At 43.9% G+C, this 21809-nt stretch overlaps 1 protein-coding gene across 1 annotated transcript; it reads right to left on the reverse strand.

The window, feature by feature from the left end:
• Positions 1-18545: 18545 nt before the first annotated feature.
• On the reverse strand, positions 18546-19759 carry GPR88 (G protein-coupled receptor 88; the record flags this gene model as incomplete). Its single annotated transcript, XM_080802126.1, has 1 exon — positions 18546-19759. The coding sequence occupies exon 1, from the start codon at positions 19698-19700 to the stop codon at positions 18546-18548; it is 1155 nt and encodes a 384-aa protein (XP_080658252.1). The 5' UTR covers positions 19701-19759.
• Between the last annotated feature and the right edge of the window lie 2050 nt (positions 19760-21809).

The following is a 21809-nucleotide window of genomic DNA, read 5'->3' on the forward strand; positions in this document are numbered from 1 at the left end:
AAAGATAGACAACCTGCAAGATCAGATGGGTAATTTCACTAGAGAGATGAAACCATAGGAAAGAAAACAGAGAATTGTGGGGCAAAAATAAACAAATCTGGAGACTTTTTGTGGGAATGGGAGTAGGGACAAAGGAGATGAGAAGTTCAATAATTGTGACACTATTTACTGAAGCAGAAAACATATGAAGTATAGTTTTGGGGAGGAAATTTCATGATTTCAGATTTGGACAATTTGAATTTAAGGATTGGTGGAACATCCAAGTGTGTATATTCAATATTGATGGTAAATAGAGATTTAAGATTCTGGAGATACCTCTGGACAAAGATCAGCAGGATATGGATGGTTGCTTGACCCACTGGAATGGAAAATATTCCTCAAAGACATTGTGGGCACTGAAGATGTAAGAGGGCCAAGACTGAAAACACTGGGAGAACCAGCATCTAAGGTGTGGGCAGATGAAGAGGAGCCACCAAGGAGACAAAGAAGGAGCAGGAAGAACAGCAACAATGCAAAATGCTTCCAACAATGTAAGTGAGGTACGTGTTCGCTATGTTTGGCAACAAAGATGTCACTGGTAAGCAAGAGAGTCCAGTGAACTGAGAAATAGACAGAGAGTGGGTTGGGTGAACGAAAGAAAATTTTCTCTTGCTAGAGAAAATACCTCTTTCAAGAAGCTTACCTATAAAGCTAAGAAGAGAAATAAAACAGGAGCTAAATGGAGATCGCTGATCAAGAAAAAATTTCTTTGCTGTGGTATCAGCTTGGACATATGGAAGTGCTGGTGTGAAGGATCCAGGTGTAGCGGGAACTTAACTGATGAGATGGCTTCAGTGAAGAGATCAGTGTCCCAGTGTCAACGGACTCTCATTAATGCTTCTAGCATATATGTAGATGACCCTTGCCTTCAAGGAATTTATGGCCTACAGAAGTATGCAGAAGAGTAAACAACAAAAAATATTGCTAAATAGCAAGATAGGGGTTATAGCTTAATCCCAAGGAGCTGTGAGAACATGTAGGGAGAATACCTAACTCAGTTTTGGGAGGTCAGAGACGATTTCCTAAATTCAGAAAACATAGAGAAGGAGGGAGCAGTTGCCTGATTTCTAAATGAATGCTATAATCTGTGAAATTCAAGAGGCTAGGGAAAGCACTGCTCATTCTAGGAAATTCCACGAGTTCCATGTGACTGAGCTGTAGTGAGCAAGATGTGTGTTGAGTTGTGAGAAGATACTGGAGAAGGGACCAAATCATGAAGACGTTTATACGTCATGCTAAGGTCTTTGGAATTCAGGCAGGCAAGTGGATAGTGTTTTGCCTAAGCAATGATCTGGGTTAAGTTTAGAAAACTCATTGTAGCTGCTTGAGGAGAACTGATTGACAGAGAGCAAGAGACCTCTCAAGATGACTTAGAACAAACAGGAAGGTGATAAGGTGGGAACTCTGAGTAAGGATGACATTGAGAAACTAGATAGACTACCAACTCAGTTTGATAGTTGACTCAGACTTGAAGATCATGGATTCATAATGGCATTCATCCTTGTGATTGTGTGACTCCCTCCATGAACATTTGTCAGGCTAAATATAGGACTATAGAAAGCCAAGATTTTGATGGCATGTTTGGGTTCATGCCATCTGAGCACAAAGGAGTACAATGGGTCAAGCTGAGATGAGGATGTTGTCAAGGGGGTTTGAAGTGAGGGACCATGTTGTTTAAGCTGGATCAGAAAGAAATTGAAGGTAGAAGAAAGGGCTATTGGGAAAATATGGAGAGTTCCAGGAACGGAAGGTAGTTTTAATAAAATCAAAGAACTTGTATACACATAGTATCCAAGGAGAGATCTGGAAGGACAGGAGATGGTGGTCAAAGAGGAGCTTCTTTGAATGTTAAGATTTTTTTTGCAGGTGATCACAAGTTTCAAGACATGGCCACTGATCTAAAGTGTAGTACAGGCTAGGTGAGCAATCACAGCAAAAACTGGCTTGAAAATAAAAACAAAAATTTTTAATGCGAAATGTTTATTGAAATTGAACACTTGATCTGAAACATTAGTTCTGTACTTCTCCTCTCCTTAAAATGAAAACTATTCTTTGAAAAAATAGTGATGATGTAAGCAATTTAATAGGATGGCACAAGGGGTCACTTGCCACTTCTCCCAGGAAGCTTTTTGTGGCGGAAAGTCTGTCTTCACCTAGAGAGACTCTCTGGAATCTTCTGGGTCTCCTGTTTCCACAATAAGAGTGGAAGTCAAGTGAAAAGCGGAACTATGGCCCTCAGCTCAGAGTTTGCAGATTGTTGCCTGGATGGCACCTGGAGTTCACTTCCCTTTCCTCCAGCTCCCCACTCAGCATCACTGCTCATTATTCAGGTCATTTAAATGTCACTTCCTTAGGCTTTTATTGACATCCAAACTAATTGAGTTCCTCCTTTTATAAATGTTCATGGCACTTCCCATTCTGTTTCTTGTCACTTATCCCAACTGTAATGAAAGAATATATAATTATTTGTCTTGTGTTTCTCTCCCCTCCTGGACCTAAGTCCCCTGGAGGCAGGGACTGTGACTGTATAGTTTTCATAGGTATATGTAGCGTCACGATAAATGGCTAGAACCAAAAAATGGAATAATTATGCCTCCCCCTATGTCTGTGGGGAGAGTCTGAAGAGGAAATCACTGAAATACACCCCGCTTGGAAGAAAAGCACAGTAAAGCCAACTGAATCTGACACCTGACTGCCAGCTCTGACGTCATCTCTTTGCAGATGAAGCTGGACAGCACTGCTAACAACCCACGTGATATAAATGCATCAAGGTGGGGTCTAATTTTAGCTACAGAAAATTACCATTCCTTTATGCTTTCAGGTTTTCATCTCTGCAAATGAGTTCTCTTGTTCTTAACATTTTTCAGAGTAAAGTAAGGCTGATTGCTTTTATGAAGAAAGAAAAACAGTCTTTAAGGCAAAGAGCATTTCTCTTTAATCTCCACCCCAGCTCAGAGGTTCAAAGAGCCTTTACGGGGCTGCTTGATGCTATTCCTGAAAATAGGGATGGTCTTTCAGACTTTTTGTAGACACCGCAAACTCCAACTCGCAGGGGAAACTCACCACAAGGAGAACAAAACAAAAATGCGGCTGCGGGTCTAGTCACGGACATGCTGTCCCACAATGATACAACTGGTTAATAAGAAGCTGACATCATATAAATAGACATTTTTAACCCACTGATCCACCCAGGCACCCCTACATAGAAATTTTTAAACCATATTTGTAAATATGCTTGTGTCCTAGAAACATGAGCTATAGGCTCCCACCAGAAAATGCAGTTTATGTAAGGTCCTAAAGATGAGAGTGTGTTTCATGCCAGTCAGATCACTTCCTGCTTTAACAAGTGATATAGACAAGGTTAAAGTTGTCAGCTGAAACAGGGCTTCAGCGCAGATGAGGTGTCTCACAGAGCAAATCCTATTTCCTGGTGTTGGGAAAGACAACAGAGGGCCTGTAGATCACATAGATGAATGTAGGGAGGGGATGTGTAGCTTTTTAAGCATATTGAAAGAGTTGGAGTATAATTTTATATTTTAAAAAATATTTGTTTTATAATACTAACCCCAAACGTTGAAACTTGGTATACATTTTTTGGTTAACAAGGGTATGAAGAAAAAGTTTCAGAATCACTAAGGAGGCCCAAAACATTTATTTTTTTGTCAAGGAAGGCATAGGCCTAAAAAGGCCAGTCATAAAACTGGCCCCAAAGTAGGATAAGTAGGAGTGTGATTAGATCAGTTCTATTTTACCTTCCACCTCTTTCTCCCTATTTTACCTTCACGCTTTGCAATCAAACACACTATGTACAGTTCTGTTTCCATGTATTTCGTGGACAGAATAATGACTCCCCCAAAGATGCCATGTCCTAATGCCTGGGATGAGCGGACTGTGTTACTTTACAAGACAAAAGGGATTTTGTGTTAAGATTGAATAATTTGAGATGAGATTATCCTGGATTATCTGGGTGGACCCAATCTAAATCTCAGGAGTCCTTAAAAAGTGTCACCAAGGCCAAAAGATAGGTCAGAGATAGACATGAAGATTCAACTCACCATTGATGGTTCTGAAGATGGAGGAAAGAGACCAGGAGCCAGGGAAAGCGGCGGTTTCTGGAAGCTGAGAATGGTCCTCAGTTTACAGCCAGCAACAAAACACAGACCTCAGTCCTAGAAGGACAGGGAGCTATATTCTGCCAACAACACAAATGAGCCGGAGATGGATTCTCTTCTACAGGCTCCAGAAAGGAGTGCAGCCTGCCAACACTTTGATTGTAACCTGGTGAAACCGCACTGAACTTCTGAACTGCAGAACTTTAAATAATAGACTTGAGTTAATGTATGCCACCAAGCTTCTGGTAGTTTTCAGGGCAACAACAGAAAACTAATACAATGTCTTTGCTACCTTTCTCTGTATTGGCGATACCTTTCCTCACCTACATTCTTTTAAATCCCACATTGTCGGTGAAGCAATCCCGACCTCATGGATCATTCCCTGCTCTGTTCTACTTTATTGGCACATATACTTCAGGGAGCTAGTTATTTGTTCATACCTATGTTCTAGCTCCATAGTGAGATTCTGAGAAACTTTAGGAACAAAAATGATGTGTTAGTAACTAGGGTCCATCGCAAAAAAGGCCACAAATCCTCTCCCTGCTAGTATCTACACTTTTGCAATGTGACTTTGAAGACAGTCCCACCAAGAAATGGATTCTATTCCTCCACCCCTTGAATCTGGGTTGGCCCTATAACTTGCTTTGGTCAGTGTACATTAGCAAATGTAGCAGAAGCAGACACGTGATGCTGAGATCACCATCAGGTGAACAAGCCTGGCCTAGCCCAGTCATCCAACCGCTAGCGCAGCCGACAGTTAGCTGGTCAAATGTCAGACAGGTGTGCAGACCACGGACTACCCGCTGACAGCAGACTCAAGAATGGGTTCAGCAGACCAGAAGAAGAACTCAAATGCCTCCATCCGGTTTTCTAACCCACAGAATACTGAGCCAATTCGTGATTGTTGTTTTAAGTCACAGTTTGGGGGGTAGTTTGCTAAACAGAAAAAACCATTTTTATGTAACTCAATGTTCTGTGTTGAGCTGTTGGTAAATAATTTTTGATAATTATTTATCAAATAATTGATAAATTGATAATTTGATAAATTGATAAATGATGGCCATGACAACGACGATGACAATGATGAAGATAATAAAGAAAGCCATATTTGCTTTTGGTAAAACAAGAAGGCAAGTGGCATCATTTCCATATTCTCATACCAGGAAATCCCAGTGCTTATAAATTGAGGAGTTTCAAAACTTTTGTTCAAGTAAGTTGGAAAGCACCATTTCTAAAGATTTTAGGTTATATACACTACAGTCTATTATTAGTCTCCAACAAATCCAAAATAGCTCAGTACTAAGCTTTTGTATTGGCAACTTTTAGTATTTCAGTCTTTCTCATTGTGTCAAAACATTAAAAGGAGCCGGATTATCAATCTGCTGTGCCAGATCTAAACATACAAGTAGACTTTGGTTAAAATCTGTTTGGGACTTTGTCACATGAGAAACTAAACCAGGAATTTTCGTCAAAGGTAGCTTTCACTTGGGACCCAGCAAGCTCATCTCTCATCCAAACAACCTCTATCTGCTCCACTCATAAAAAAAGTCTTCAAGTGTCATGCTTATACAAGTTCTTAAATGACATACGTAGCCCATACAGCCCTGCTATTTAGCCTGAGTAATTTTAAGTATAATGTACTTGTTTCAGCCTAGATTCCATAAAAGAGTTTGAGAACGAAGTGGGAACAAAGAGCAGACCAATAGAGAACAGCAGATACAGGGTAAAGTCACCAAAAATGTGGCATATTCACGTTCCAAGAAGGGGTCACCTAACCTTGTTCTTCTATTCTATTGGCTGTCGTGGGTAAAGTTTTTGCCCAACACATTCCTTCTGACTATCATTGGAAATGTGATAAGCCCAGGGCCACAAAGATTTTGTCACCTCCACACAGAAGAAATATTACATAATCCTAGAAAGTCTATTTGAAAGGCATCTCAGAGTTGATCTGATAAAACTTCCCACATAATACAGACATCCTTTCCAGAGTTAGTCCTCCACACCCTACTTGAATTCCTCAAGTGTTAGGAAAATCACAATTTCCTGAGAAAGCCCATACTATTTCAAGCACCTATAATTGAGACAAAGTTTTTTCTCATATTAAACTGAAATCTATCTCCCACCCACTAAGCCAAATTTTACCTCTAGAACTGCACACCATGCATGTTTTCTCCCTCCCCTGCCACTGCGTGCTGCGTCTCCTAGCCCAGGCTTTGGAGTCAGCCAGACTCAAGGTCAATTGTCAGCTCTTTTCCTTTACCGGCTGGGCAACCTTGAGCAAGTCTACCTCTCAAAGAATCAGCATTTTCAACTCTAAAAAGGAGTTACAATGCCTGTTTTATACCGCTATTGTGACAATCAGATAAGGTGAGACGTTCTCAAGTACATAGTCCAGTTATCAGTATGTTATCAGTAAACGGAAGCTGGCATTATTACTCTGCTTGACAACCTTTCAGATGTGTAAAAAGAACCTTATTTTTCCATAAGGTCTTCTCTTCCCAAGCTGAGCGTCTCCTCCTTCAGTCATACTTGAGAATACGGCAGAAATTATTCTTTCCCAGGTCTAGATCCTGCACTCGCTTACACCTGAAGTTTGCGTTTCATGTCTCATTTAAATAGCACCTACCTAATACTCCCTGATACAATGGGCAGTTTACCTATTGCCAGAAATGAGGGTGGATTTCCTTTAGTTGATAAAACCAGACAGAAAGCAGGTCCATGGCTCATCTGGGTGACTCCACCATCAGTCTGCCTGCCCCTCCTGAGGGCACCCTGTTTTGATGCCATAAGGTCTATACTTTTGGAGGCGAATGCCTTCTTGTCATCCATCTGGTCTCCAAGAGAAAACATGTTGACGGGTCTTGCTGCCTCTCCTCATCTACCTCTTGGAGGTGAACTTAATTACCTAGTGAATAGGCAATAATGTAACAACGTCACGAGCCCAAGAATGGTGATCTGTTTGGCCTCCCCTCTCCACCCGGACCAGTGAGAGGTCATTGACCTGCTTATTTGAAGGACTAGACGGGTCAGGAGGGAGTCCTGGGACTCGCATTAACTTGCATCCTCCCACCTAGCCTTTCTCATTATGGAGATGACGATGACCTTCACCCTTTGTACACTTCGTGTTCTTCCTTATCACATGGTCAGCGAGTGAAGAGGGGTGCTATTTCCTGGCCACCCCCAGACCCCAGTATGTTCTGACCATGATCTGGAAACAATCCCAGTGCATCAGTCCTGCTGTCTGAGGAAGCCCCAGGCGGCTGCTCTGGCCTTCTGCCCTGCTCCGCCCACAGCAGGAGTTCGCGTCCAACGCTCGGTCAGAAAACTGCTGTGAGAGAGACAGAGACAGGAAGAGGCCTGGTAGGCTGCAGTTCTTCACACACTCCATCTGCTCGCTGTCAAGAAGCTAAGTAATAAGGGTCACAGAAGATCCTATTTCAGCACAACAGACTTAAAATAGATGACTTCTAGGCCCTGGAAATGGTTACTGATTTTAACCTGCAAGTCAGCTTTAAGTTCTGAAAAAAGTGGTAAGATCCGCCAAGTAGGTAGAGGGCAGCACAGATGGCCAACCGTCCATCATGTGCATTGACAAGCACTGGAGAGACTTCTCACAGTTTTTTTTCATGCCAGATTTTCAGCACTCAGCTTCCTTTAGGGGTGGCCATGAGACCTACTTCTAGCCTTTTGAGAGAGAAGTCCTTTCGAGACCTTCTTGAAGTTTCCTCTCTTATGAAAAAGAGAGACAAGCAAGGAAAGCCTTTTTCCCTCTCTTCTGTCCTATCCTATGATCACACCAGCCACTTCGGAACCATAAAGTGACAACAGTGAGGTCGACAGAGTAGGATGCAGAGAACTTTGAAGACGTCAAACAAGTTATTTGAACAAGTTATAGAATCACCTACCAGCAGATTTTTCATTTGTGATGATGAAATGTCATCATTGTGTAAGCCAGTTTTAGCTAGGTAGTCTGTCACTTGAGGTAAAGATCTCTCTCACTATCTCTCTTTGGAGAGAGAGAGAGCCTGCAAGCAGGGGAAGGGGCATAGAGAGAGGGAGAGAGAGAATCTCATACCTGTTCCAAACCCAACCCAGAGCCTGTCACAGGGCTCAATCTTATGACCCTGAGATCATGACCTGAACTGGAAACAAGAGTCAGACACTTAACTGACTGAGCCACCCAGACACCTTGTAGTGAAGATATTCTAACTGTTATAGGCACAAGTGGTAAATAGTATCTGTCACTAGGCTCCTCTTTATAACATCTTTCTTTTGTTTACACTTTTTAAATATATGTCAGCATGTACTTTCTGGCTGTAATTATGTACAATTAAGTGCAAGAGGAAAAGAAATTTTAAAAAGAGTGGATAAGTAAAGTAAAATGTTAAGAATGGTAATCTTGGAGCACTTGGGTGGCTCAGTTGGTTAAGAGTCTCCCCTCAGCTCAGGTCATGATCCCAGGGTCCTGGGATTGAGACCTCCATCAGCCTCCCTCCCTCCCTCTGCCCCTCCCTCCCTGCTCATGCTCTCTCTCTCTCTCTGTCTCTCAAATAAATAAAAAAAATCTTTAAAAAAAATTTTTTTGGAAGAGTGATAATCTTTGAGAAGTGAAACTATGGTAATATAATTTCTTCTATGTTTCCATATCTTACAAATTTTAGGAAATTTATAAAAAAATTTTAAAAAACTTATTTTCAAGAAGTAAAACTTCCATAAGGGCAAGTTTTTTAATTCAACCACGTTGACATTTCATAGAACTTTCATTTGGCTAAAAGAAGTGTATCTGTTGGGGCGCCTGGGTGGCTCAGCTGGTTAAAGCCTCTGCCTTCGGCTTGAATCATGATCCCAGGGTCCTGGGATGGAGCCCCGCTGGGCTCTTTGCTCGGTGGAGAGCCTGCTTGCCCCCCTCTATCTCTGCCTACTTGTGATCGCTGTCTGTCAAATAAATAAATAAACTCTTAAAAAAAAAAAAAAAGAAGTGTATCTGTTACAGCATTACCATACAAATGATGCTACATAGTTTCCTACTACCTGAGAAGAGAAAAGATCAAAAACTAAAGCACGTTCTGTCTAATAAAAATAGCAAGAAGGAGGAGGAGCAAGAAGGTGCAGGATTAGGAAACCGAAATTTCATCCAGTCCTAGGAGTTCAGCTAGATAGTTATCAAACCATTCTGAACACGTACCAACTCAACAGGAGATCGAAGAGAAGAAGAGCAGCAATTCTAAGCATGGAGAAGCGACCACTTTCTGGAAGGTATGACCTGCAGAGAAATGAATCTGAGATGATATATGGGAAGATAGAGCTCAGGGGAGGTGGGGGGGGGGCAGGTAGGGAGCCTCTGTCAGCCACTTACTGGTGTGAGAGAGCAGCAGAGCACAAGATCAGAGCTTTTAGAAGTCCGCTCCACTGAGGGACATTGCTCCAGAAGGGTAGAACGCTCGTGGGGACAGTGTGGTCTGAGCTCCCTCGGGGTCAAAGACTGGGGGTGTCTGAGCGTGGCAGAGCTCCCAGGTATCAGAGCAAGGAAGCCGGCTACAGAGACGGAGCCGAGGAGTGAGGTTTCAGATTGGGGTTACCTTAACCCATGATCCAAGGCACAGTCAGACCACTGTTCTCTGAGCAGGGACCCCACAAGTGGCAGACCCAGAGAAACTCACCTTCCTCCTCCAGGAGGAGCAGCATGGGAGCCCACAGCAGGAATCTGCTGGGTTTAGAGCTTCAAATGGGGCTGTGTGGCAGAGATAGAAATGCTCGGTCACAGGCTGGGTAAGCACAGAGTGCAGCCAGAGACCAGGGAGACAAGAGGGATTGACCGCTTTTCTCTGAGGGTGGATTGGGGAGTGCGGCCCCAAGCTCTTGGTTCCTCCAAGCCAGAGACCGGGAGGCCACCATTTCCATTCCCATCCTCCAGAGCTCTACGGAAAGTTCAGGGAACAAAAGCTTCCAAGAGTGAACCTGAACAGATAACTCAGCCTGCACCCTGGCAAGGGTGGTGCAATTCTGCCTCTGGCAAAGACATTTGAGAATCACTGCAACAGGCCCCTCCTCAAGAAGATCCGCAAGAGCATCCACCTAAGACCAAGTTCACTGATCAATGAGAACCACAAAATACCAGTGCTAGGGGAATGCAACACATAGAATTGATGGTTCTTTTCCCATGATTCTTTAGTCTTTCAAAATTAAATTTTTAAAATTTTATTTCATTCTTATTCTATTCTGTTTTTTAAATTTTCCTCTTTCCTATTTTATCTTTTTAAAACTATTTTATCTTATAATATCTTTTTAAAAATCTTTTTAAATTTTCATTGTTATTGTCATATTCTAACCCTTCGTTATACGTAACCTTATTTTTTGTGTACATATAGGTTGTTCTTTCTTTAAAATTTTGGGATACAGTGTCTTCTAACAGATCAAAATATACCCTGAATCTAGCACATGGGTTTGTTCTAGTCTCCAGCCTAATCACATTCTTTCCTCTTTTTTTTTATTTTTCTCTCTCTGCCAAATAAATAAATAAAATCTTGAAAAAAAACAAAAACACTTGACTTTACTTCATGGGCCTTACTCCATTTTGTTCTATATCACGTTATAAAAAATTCTGGTTATGGGGGGCTGGGCAGTGGGCCTAGGGAAGTGGTAGGGATGCAAGGGATGAATGACCTCAGGTAGACCACAGGCCTGTGCGGGAGGGTGTGGTGTTTTCACGGTCTCAGTCCCCTCATCTGGTTGTGGTCCCTGACTCAGTGGTCTCACTGGGCCCCATGGAGCTGACACAGTTCCCCCCTGTGGCCACGGGCCTGCATGGGCCCACCCTACTGGGAATGGTGGGCCAGTGGATCTGGAGAACATGAAAGGGTCCCCCGCCGCAGGGAAGGCAGGACCTTTGCTGGGGATGCTTGTTTGCCTGGTCCTCTGCAGGACAGGAAGAAATTGAGACAAGTAGAAGGCTGTTTTCTCTGAGTCCACAAAGCAGATAACAAAAACAGATGGTCACAAATGCAAATTTTAATCAATCAGTGTGATACAATACATTAATAAAAGAAAGAACGAGAACCAATGATACTCTCAAAAGATGCTAAAAAAGCATTTGACAAAGTACAGCATCCTTTCTTGATCAAAACTCTTCACAGTGTAGGCACAGAGGGTATATATCTCAATATCATCAAAGCCATCTATAAAAAACCCGCAGCAAATATCATTCTCAATGGAGAAAAACTGAGAGCTTTCCCTTAAGGTTGGGAACATGGCAGGGATGTCCACTATCACCACTGCTATTCAACATAGTACTAGAAGTCCTAGCCTTGGCAATCACACAACAAAAAGAAATTAAAGGCATCCGAATCAGCAAAGAAGAAGTCAAACTCTCACTCTTTGCAGATGATATGATACTTTTTGTGGAAAACCCAAAAGACTATACTCTAAAACTGCTAGAACTCATACAGGAATTCAGTAAAGTGTCAGGATATAAAATCGATGCACAGAAATCAGTTGCATTTCTATACATCATGAGTAAGACAGAAGAAAGAGAAATTAAGGAGTCACTCCCATTTACAATTGCACCAAAACTGTACAATGCCTAGGAATAAACCTAACCAAAGAGGCAAAGAATCTGTAGTCAGAAAACTATAAAGTTCTCATGAAAGAAATTGAGGAAGACACAAAGAAATAGAAAAACTTTCCATGCTCATAGATTGGAAGAACAAATATTGTGAAAATGTCTATGCTACCTAAAGCAATCTACACATTTAATGCAATCCCTATCAAAATACCATCAACATTTTTCAAAGAAATGGAACAAATAATCCTAAAATCTATATGGAACAAGAAAAGACCCCAAATAGCCAGAGGAATATTGAAAAAGAAAACCAAAGTTGGCAGCATCACAATTCCAGATTTCAAGCTCTATTACAAAGCTGAAATTATCAAGACAGTATGGTACGGGCACAAAAATAGACACATATATCAATGGAACAGAATAGAAAGCCCAGAAATGGACCCTGAACTCTAGGGTCAACTAATCTTCAACAAAGCAGGAAAGAATATCCAATGGAAAAAAGTCAGTCTCTTCAACATATGGTGTTGGGAAAATTGGACAGCTGCATGCAGAAGAATGAAACAGGACCATTTCCTCACACCACACACAAAAATAGACTCAAAATGGATGAAAGACCTCAGTGTGAGACAGGAATCCATCAAAATCCTTGAGGAGAACACAGGCAGCAACCTCTTCAACCTTAGTCACAGCAACTTCTTCTTAGAAACAGCACCAGAAGCAAGGGAAGCAACAGCAAAAATGAACTATTGGGACTTCATCAAGATCAAAAGCTTTTCCACAGCAAAGGAAACAGTCAACAAAACCAAAAGACACCCGACAGAATGGGAGTAATACCTTCTCCCATAAAATGACATATCAGGTAATGGGCTAGTATCCAAAATCTTTAAAGAACTTATCAAACTCAACACCCAAAGAATAAATAATCCAATCAAGAAATGGTCAGAGGACATGAACAGACATTTCTGCAAAGAAGGCATCCAGATGGCCAACAGACCCATGAAAAGTGCTCAACATCACTCAGCTTTGGGAAAACACAAAAAGCACAATGAGATACTGCCTCACACCAGTCAGGCTATGTGTGACTGAAATTAACAACTTTAATTTGTTATGGCTAAATTTGAATGGCTAAAATTAACAAGTCAGGAAATGGCAGATGTTGGCGAGGATGCAGAGAAAGGGGAACCCTCCTACCCTGTCAGTGGGAATGCAAGCTGGTGCAGCCACTCTGGAAAACAGTATGGAAGTTCCTCAAAAAGTTGAAAATAGAGCTACCCTATGACCCAGCAATCACACTACTGGGTATTTACCCTAAAGATACAAATGTAGTGATCCAAAGGGTCATATGCACCCAAATGTTTATAGCAGCAATGTCCACAATAGCCAAACTATGGAAAGAACCTATGTCCATCAACAGATGAATGGATAAAGAAGAAGTGTGTGCGTGTGTGTGTGTGTGTGTGTGTAATGGAATACTATGCAGCCATCAAAGAACCCGAAATCTTGCCATTTGCAATGACATGGATGGAACTAGAGGGTATTATGCTAAGCAAAATAAGTCAATCAGAGAAAGACAATTATCATATGATCTCTCTGATATGAGGAATTTGAGAGGCAGGGTGGAGGGTTGTAGGGGGTACGGAGGGAAAAAATGAAACATGATGGGACCAGGGAGGGAGACAAACCATAAGAGACCCTTAATCTCGGGAAATAAACTGAGGCTTGCTGGGGGGTGGGGGAGGAGGAATAGAGTGGCTGGGTGATGGACACTGGGGAGGGTATATGCTATGATGAGTACTGTGAATTGTGTAAGACTATCATTTACAGACCTATACCCCTGAAACAAATACTACATTTTATGTTAATAAAAAAATTTTAAATTAAAAAAAAAAAAAAGCAAGGATCTGGACTGGACGATCTCCAGGTGTACCATTCAGTGAACTGACAAGACAGGAAACGGCATTCCCACGGTTATTTCTCCAGAAATCCTGGCAAAATAGCACAGTCATTGATTAGCAATGTCTAAGGATTTTAGAAATCAAAAATACACAGTTTTTCTATGCAAGGCCCTGCAAAATCACTGTATGTATAATTACTGATATTTGTTCAGAATATGAACAGAACTTGCATAACAGGAATATAAATTTCTCCCAAATGACAGCACTGACAGTTTGGGATTTATACACATGGCTCACAATCCCATACGTTACTACTTTGGGATATCCTTTGGCAAGATAGGAGTTAAGAAATGTGATTTATTCTTGGGTCAGTTTCAGTAAGAGAAAATTACACATGCAAGGGGAAGAACCAGATCTTTTTTCCTTTCAAAATTACTGTTCTTAACTAGAAAAATACATTAATTATCTAGTATATTTCAGGTAACTGCTTAGTAAAAGAAGACAGTATTTGCTCAAAAAAAAAAAATCAAAGGAATGAAAAAGAAACCAGTTTTGAAGACGACACACATTACGTCAGAGATGATTCAAGTGAATACAGGGTGAAAATAACACAACACAGGAATTCTGTGGAGACAGAGCTTATGGCTGGGATGTGGGGGCAGTGGTGGGGGCAATGGGCAGGGCTTTAATAAGAAGATAGAACCTCAGTGAACTTTCTTGGAAGGAAGGATGGGGATTGGGTAAGTGATGAGACTCAAGGACACTCCAGGAAGGACTTTGAATGAACAAGTGTCAGACACAGAACATGGCAAAGACCAACTAGGCTATAGCAAAGGATGCAAGTAGGAGAAAAAGGAAATTGGGGAATAGTCACACCATGGAGGGAATTCCACACCTGACTAAAAACTTCTGATTTTATCCTATAGCACAGTGGTGACTTCCCATGCTATAGAGTCAAACGAAAGACTCACACCCCCGTTTTTCTATCTAATTGCTACTTGACCTTAGGCACATTAATTACTTTTCTTTCTTTACTTTTTCACTTCCTTCTTCCTTTCCATCTTTCTTTCTCCCAAGTTTGGATTTACTTTTTTCAAATTTCATCGTGAAAATCTGCAGAAGGACACACAAGCTAAGGCAACTGTATAGTCCACCCCACGTATGCATCCAGGCTTCCCATTCCCTCCTCAACGTGCTCCTTACCTGCAGCATCAGGTCTCATAGGAGTCAGTCCCCGGGAGCACCTGGTTAAGGAACTCCTGCCGGTGGGAGGAGCTAGGAAAGGCTACTTGAGGAGGACCTATGGGAAAGTGATACCCACCTCAGACTTGAGATACATGGGTCCCAGCCTGGATCTCATGCTTTAAAAGGTCTGCTCCCACCCTCCTCGGGTCACTCTCCTTTCCACAGGGGAAGGAGTCCCGAGGAAAGGCCCCCATCTGAGCTTGTGCTTCCTCATAGGTCCTGGTATGGTGCCTGGAGCCCAGGAATTTCCTGCCTACCTGTCTTGAGGCCACCTCTAGCACACGCTCTTCCCCTCTGTGGGCACCACAAAATCCTAGAGGTGGGCAGAGGGTGGCTTCGGGGGTGGATGCAGGCAGAGCTTAGACCTGTGGGCTGAGGCTGCTCACATATGCATGAGACCCCTAAAAGTACAAGAGGGAAGAGTAGAGGGAGAAAGAAAGGCTCCCCCCACCCCTGCTTTGTTCCTACAGACCAAGAACTCCCATCTGGAGCTCCATTCTTGCCCCACAACCCACAAACATTAAAGGCAGGCCTCTGAAAGGAAGCGCCATCTCCAATTTTTTCTCAATGTTCTTGAATGTATGCCACGATGTCTTTGTCAAGTCAGCTCCTAGGACTGCCAAAGAGCCAGATGAGCATTGTCTGAGTGCCTGGGGGAATGGAATAAAGTTTACACATGAAACAATGAATCTGACCGATAGAGTTGCCATCAGAACGGGGATGCCCTGAGCCACGAGGCCAGAGCAGACCAACCTTCTCTTGGTGAGCAAATTTTTTCAAGGGGTCTATCAGAGAGTTAAAGCCCTGTGGTGTTTAAAACAAAAACCATCTGTGGATGCCTTTGTACGACAGAATTATTTTTTATGAAAAAATACTTCATTGTAGAAGGAGAGAAGTGCTAGTAGTAATCTCCGTGACATCCTAGAATTTAGCCATTCAGGTGCAAGGGGGCCTGGGGGTGGGGTGGACAGCAGGTGTTATGTGTCTGAAGAGGCATACACCTAAAGGAAAAATAAAGTAGAAAAAGCAAAGTAGAGCAACCCACAACAGCAATTAGGATGTTTTATTCCTGAGTGGATAATATGTGGTTTCATTTAAATAAGAACACAATCTCCATTAACTTAATTTGTAAAAGCAATAACTCCAACACTCCAGCTATTGCCCGAGTAAGGCATTTTTAGACACATCATTGCTACTTGGAAATTAAAAGTGAATCAGGCCTGTGGAGTTAATTACCAGTAAATGTAACCTAAAGTAGGTCTCCCAAATGGCAATGAGCCAGCCTAAGATGGTTCCCAGTGTTAACCAGAAACATTGGAAGATACCAGGTACCTGAAAAGCTAAGTTTATATGTGTGGCAAATGCTTTGGGGATTGGCAGGAGAAATCATCGACAACATCCACAGTGAGAAATGAAAATAAAGGCCCGATTAAAAGAAGATCTCTTTGGTAGAGATTTAGGAAAATGTCCCCCCACCCCCAGTCCCGCTCACCCAAAGGAAAATCTTCAGCTCTCTGTTGTTTTTGCAACCTATTCCCCAATTCAGTTATGCTTACAGAAAGGAAATCATACCTATTTCTTTTTAATGCTGGCATACAACCCTATTTAATTATATAAGGTAGAAATAATTTGAGAAACTAAAAATAAAATTAAATAAAGGAGGAACAAGGAAGTGACTCTCATCACTGGTGCTTTGGTGGTGTCCTCTGTTGCAGTGTTCTCAAGGAGGTAGGCAAGAAGACCAGAGACAGAAGAAAAAAACTCAGAGAAATAGTTGTCTGAACTTTAATTAAACATTTGAATCATAGTTAAATATTTGAATCCAGGAAAATGGGAATAGATGAAACCTTAGTGAGAGAGAAATGATACATGCACAAAGGGGAGAGATTACTAAAATGACTGCTGACCTATTATTGGTAATGAACATATTTGTTTTGTTTTACTACAAACATGTCTAAGTTTCCTGCAACTCCCATAATTATTCAAATGCACGCAGGTTCCCACTGTCCTAACTTAACAATGTTCAAGAGTGTGACAAAGTAAGCTGTTTTTGTTCTAAACTACACAGTTAATTGAGGTTCGGCCCCAGTAGTTAGCAGTCATAATGCTAATAGATGGTTATCTTAAATTACTTTTTTCCCATTTTAATTTTCTAAAGTGATCTCACATGATTTCGTGTTTCATCCATTTCTAAATAAATTTAGTAAACCGAAGACAAGCCTCAAATCATACATTTTAAAACAGATTCCCATTTGAACTGTTTGCTGTATATAACTGAGTTTGTTACACCTGCTTCAACAGACACAATATTAATGCCGAGTGTCATGGTAATATATATATGAACTACTTAAAAAACAGTGTTGCGTTCTAATGTGTGGCTTGTCTAAACCCTAAAAGAACACAGACTGCCTTGCAGAGCCAAAACCACTATTATTGATCCATCTTGACTGTGGTTCCATTTGCAAGATAAAGTCCCAACTGGGAGTTTCTCATAAATTGGGTCAAGACAAGAACCATAAGTAGCCAGGGTATCTCCGTGTCTCTTTTCAAATAATTGAAGGTCACTTCTTCTGGTGTCTGGAAGAAGTAAAATGTCCTTGTCTAATGGGTATTGCTTTAGTATATACCACATGCCCAGTAAATTCTAGCATCTAGGAGCATGCAATAGCGGCTAAGATTAGCTATGCAGTCATGGTATCATTAGTGTTTAATTATATCATGTGCATTGAGATATTTTAAATGTTAAAGAGAAAACAGAAGGACTTATTCTCCTTAGCAACCATTATAGTACAGAGTGTTCAAAGCTGCAATCACACTCATAAGGCAAGTAAACTGATTACAAAATGAAGGTAGCAACAAGTGTGCATGCTATAAAAACATGAAACTGGTACCTAAAACAGATAACCCCCTTATTTGTTTTCAAAATTCCATGGCTGGCTCAGACCATCAATCAGCACAAGGGGAAATTTTCACTTTAACGCCTAATGCCAATGTTCACTCGTAGAAGTGCAAAAACAGGTGTAAAGTAATAGATCTGTTTTCTCTTTTCTCACTGGCTAAGATTCTATCTCATTCGGCAATGATTTGACTTTATAAAAACCCTTTTAAGAATAAAGGGCTTGAAGTCTTAATGGCAGCTCATACTGGTATGCACGTCTGTGGCTTCATTCTCCGGGTTCATACAAAGGCTAAATCATAAGAGAAGCATCATCAAAGATAAGTTACTTTCTAAAATACTTCTTATATCTTATTTCCTTCATCAATATTATTTCCTTTGGCTTATGCACACTCGAGGCGCTTCATCTATATTATAAGACGATGAAGGTGGGAACGGTAATACGTTATCAAAGCTCTTTTCAAAAACAGTGCTGAAATAAATTAACCTGTTCTTTTAAAATATCAGGGTAGCAAGTTCTTGAAGTTTCCGGTGTTTCGACTTTAGGGTTTCTCTAAAACACAGAAACAAAGGCTAAAAACCAGGTGGCGGTTCAAAGTGACTTCGGGGACCCCAAGTAGGGAGAGACCTCGGGTCCCAGGTATTCCACTGGGGTCAAAGGCGAAATCTTCGCACCGATTTATCGGGCTTGGCCTGCAGGAGTCTTCGTTCAGACAGGGGGTACTTTACAAGGGCAGGAGGCGATGCCGACCAAGGACGCTGGAAGCCGGCATCCCTGTTTCCCGCGGGCCCTGGCCGGGTCACCAGTGCTGGCCGGCCGCGCGGGTGCCCAGCTGCGCCTGGGACACCGCGGGCACGGCCGTGGCGGCAGCGGCGGCGGCCGCCGCGTCGCCGACGCCCGGCAGGACGGAGCGCACGGAGCGCCGGAACTCCTCGTTCCTCCACGTGTAGAGCAGCGGGTTGAGCGCGGACAGGGCGCAGCACAGGAGCCAGCTGGCCGCCTGCACGCCCCAGGGCACGGGCAGCGAGAAGCCGCTGGCCAGGCTCACCCACACCAGCGGCTGCGTGGCCAGCAGGAAGACGCAGCAGAGCAGCAGCACCGACAGGCCGCTGAGACGCCGCTGCGCCCGCCGCGGGTGCAGCGCGGGCGGCAGGGGCTGGGCCTGCGCGGGGTGCGCCGCACCCCCGGGGCCCGGCGCGTGCGGGGCGCCCGGGAAGGCGGCGGCGGCGGCGGCGCAGCCGGGCAGCTGGTGCAGCAGGTGGAAGTTGAGGACGCTGACCCGCTTGACGCTGACGCGCACGCGGCGCACGATGCCCAGGTAGCAGTGCAGCAGCAGCGCCGTCTGCGCCAGCAGCGCCGCGGCGGCCAGCAGGGCCGGGTAGTGGACGCGCGGGGGCGCGGCGCCGGGTCGCGGCGCCCAGGGCGGGAGCAGCAGCACGAGGCCCAGGGCGAGCGCCCAGGAGAGCGCCAGCATACCGGCCGTGTGGCGCCGCTGGTACAGCGCCTGGTAGGTGGCAGGCGCCCGGGTGATGAGCAGGTAGCGGTTCAGGGCCACCAGGCAGTGGGACAAGAGGGACACGGTGAGCCCCAGGCCTAGCAGCCCGCCCCGCAGCAGGCGGTAGCTGCCGCCGGCGCCGTCCCAGTCCGCGGGGGGCTCCGCCGAGCCGGTGGGCAGGAGCCCGAGCACCGCCTCCTGCGGCATCCAGAGGGCGCAGACGCTGAGGTCCGCCGCGCAGCCGTTCACGATGAAGGCGTTGCTGGTGGTCTGCAGCTTTCGGAAGGACGACACGAGATAGATGACCATGCCGTTGGCCAGCGTGCCCCCGATGGCCAGGCCCGAGTACAGAAGGGACACGGGGATGCGCCGGCCCGCCCACGACTCCTCTTCCTCGCAGAGCAGCAGCAGCGATCCCCCGGTGGTGGAGGAGGTGGACGTGGAGGAGGAGTTGGTCATTCTGGCCAACTCTTCACACCTCGCTTGCTAGCATCAGCTTCTCACAGCGTGGCCCATCCTGACACCCGCCTGCGGGGAGGACAGAGACATCCCTTCAGCCTCTGCCACCGACACAAAAGGCTGAAGCAGAATAATGGGCTGGGGGAGGGGGAGAGAGGGAGCTCAAGGAGGACGGGGGTGGCAGATGACAGGTGCCTGCCTCGGAAATGTCTCCAGTGCCAGGGGAAAGGCCTCTTTGCATTCGGCAGGCACCAGGGAAGCCCAAGCCCGGGACGGAGCAATACCAAAAGTCTCCTCTTCTCCCCCCAAACACTCATGCATACACACACACACATACACACACACATGCACACGTGCACACAGTTGGGAATATTGCCAGATAGAGCCCCTAGTTTCCAGGACAAAGCAGAGATAGCCCAGCTGGGGAAAATGCCAGGGGAAAGGGGTTGAGGGGCGTACCTTACTTTGGGGGCTGATCCTTAGCTGGCAGTAGCAGAGGCAGGGATGCCGGGAAATACCTCCTCACAGCAGCATCTGTGGTCCCAAAATCAACAGGAGAAACTCAGCTGGGATCAGTGCCCGGAGCCAGGGCTGGCTTCTCCCAAGCAGCATCCACACACATGGTCCTAGGCAGAAATCAGCAGCTGCAGGGAGACTTCTCAGCTGGCAGCAGGGCTGGGGAAAGTCAAGTGGCAGGCTGCAAGCCCAGAAGGGCGGGCAGGCAGGGAGCAGAAGCAGAGATGCTTGGCTGCAGAAGCAGAAGCTGAGCTCGAGAAGCAAGAGTGGTGCCTGATGTGGTGAACCCACACGAAGCTCTCTCGTGCTCAGTTATACATCACCCAGGGAAAAGGCAGCCTTTCCACGCTTGGCATGAATTATTCAATAGCTTCTATCTTGTGAAAGGAAAAAAATATCTTGTTCAGAAAGTCCTGTAATTAACAAGTTTCTCTGTCTTGTCTTTTCTCTCTTTCTCTCAATCACCTTATTTTTCACCCTGCTTCATTTTTCTTTCCTTTTTTTTCCCTCTCACCCGTGTTCAAATAAAATTTAATATGCTCCTAATATATTTCACCCTAGCCTCATGCATTCTGTGAGCAAGATTTTTCCAAGGGATGAATATACACCCAGTACCCAGGACTGATCTCTTCCATCTCACACTTGCTGAGAGAATTACTTTGTATTCTAAATGAAATTCATTTTTTCTGTGGTAAGGTGGGACAATTATCCACAGAAAATCCCCAAATCTCCATTTAAGTCATCATTTTTATTTTATTCTCATCACCAAACTCCTTTCCAGAGTTTGGCTTGTGTTCAGGAATGAAAGGGTTAGAGGGTAAAAATGAAATGGTCAAGTTAAAAGTAGGTGTTGAAAATAGAAAGAAACCTGAATAATCCACAGTGTCAATGACAAAGATGGCCCTTTTGAGAACTTTTTATTCTGTGGTCTTAGGTGGAGATTTCCAGTCAAATGTTGGAAATTAATTTGACACAAGCTCTTATTTAATCATTCTGCATGGGAAATTTTCCATAAAAGCCATCCTTCCCTCCTACCCTCCCCCAATAAATTAATTTTCACTGTGAAAATCATTTATCTGAAAACTGAACTCAGGATGGAATATGGTAACCTGGCCTAATGGAAAAAATGCTCAGTGAGGGGGCACCTGGGTGGCTCAGTGAGTTAAAGCCTTTGCCTTCGGCTGGGGTCATGGTCCCAGGGTCCTGGGATAGAGCCCTGCATCAGGCTCTCTGCTCAGCGGGGAGCCTGCTTCCTCTCTCTCTGCCTGCCTCTCTGCCTACTTGTGATCTCAATCTCTCTCTCCCTCTCTCTGTCAAACAAATAAATGAATAATCTTTTTTTAAAAAGTATCTATATTGGGGAGAAAAATGCTCTGTGAGGTTTCAGGACACCTGAGTTCTAAGCTGAGCATCTACCAGCCGGCCTTGTGATAGGTCGTTTATGTCATCTTGTCAAAAAAGAAGCCTTTCTTTTCCAAACTTTCTGTGAATCCCCACACATAAATGTAACATTCTTCCTCCCTAGTTCTGACACTAGAAACATACGTACTCTGCCTAACGTGTGCTGTAGTCCTGTGTCCTACAGTCTGAACA

The sequence above is a fragment of the Martes martes genome (assembly GCF_963455335.1).
Source record: "Martes martes genome assembly, chromosome: 4".
Classification (NCBI taxonomy): Eukaryota; Metazoa; Chordata; class Mammalia; order Carnivora; family Mustelidae; genus Martes; species Martes martes.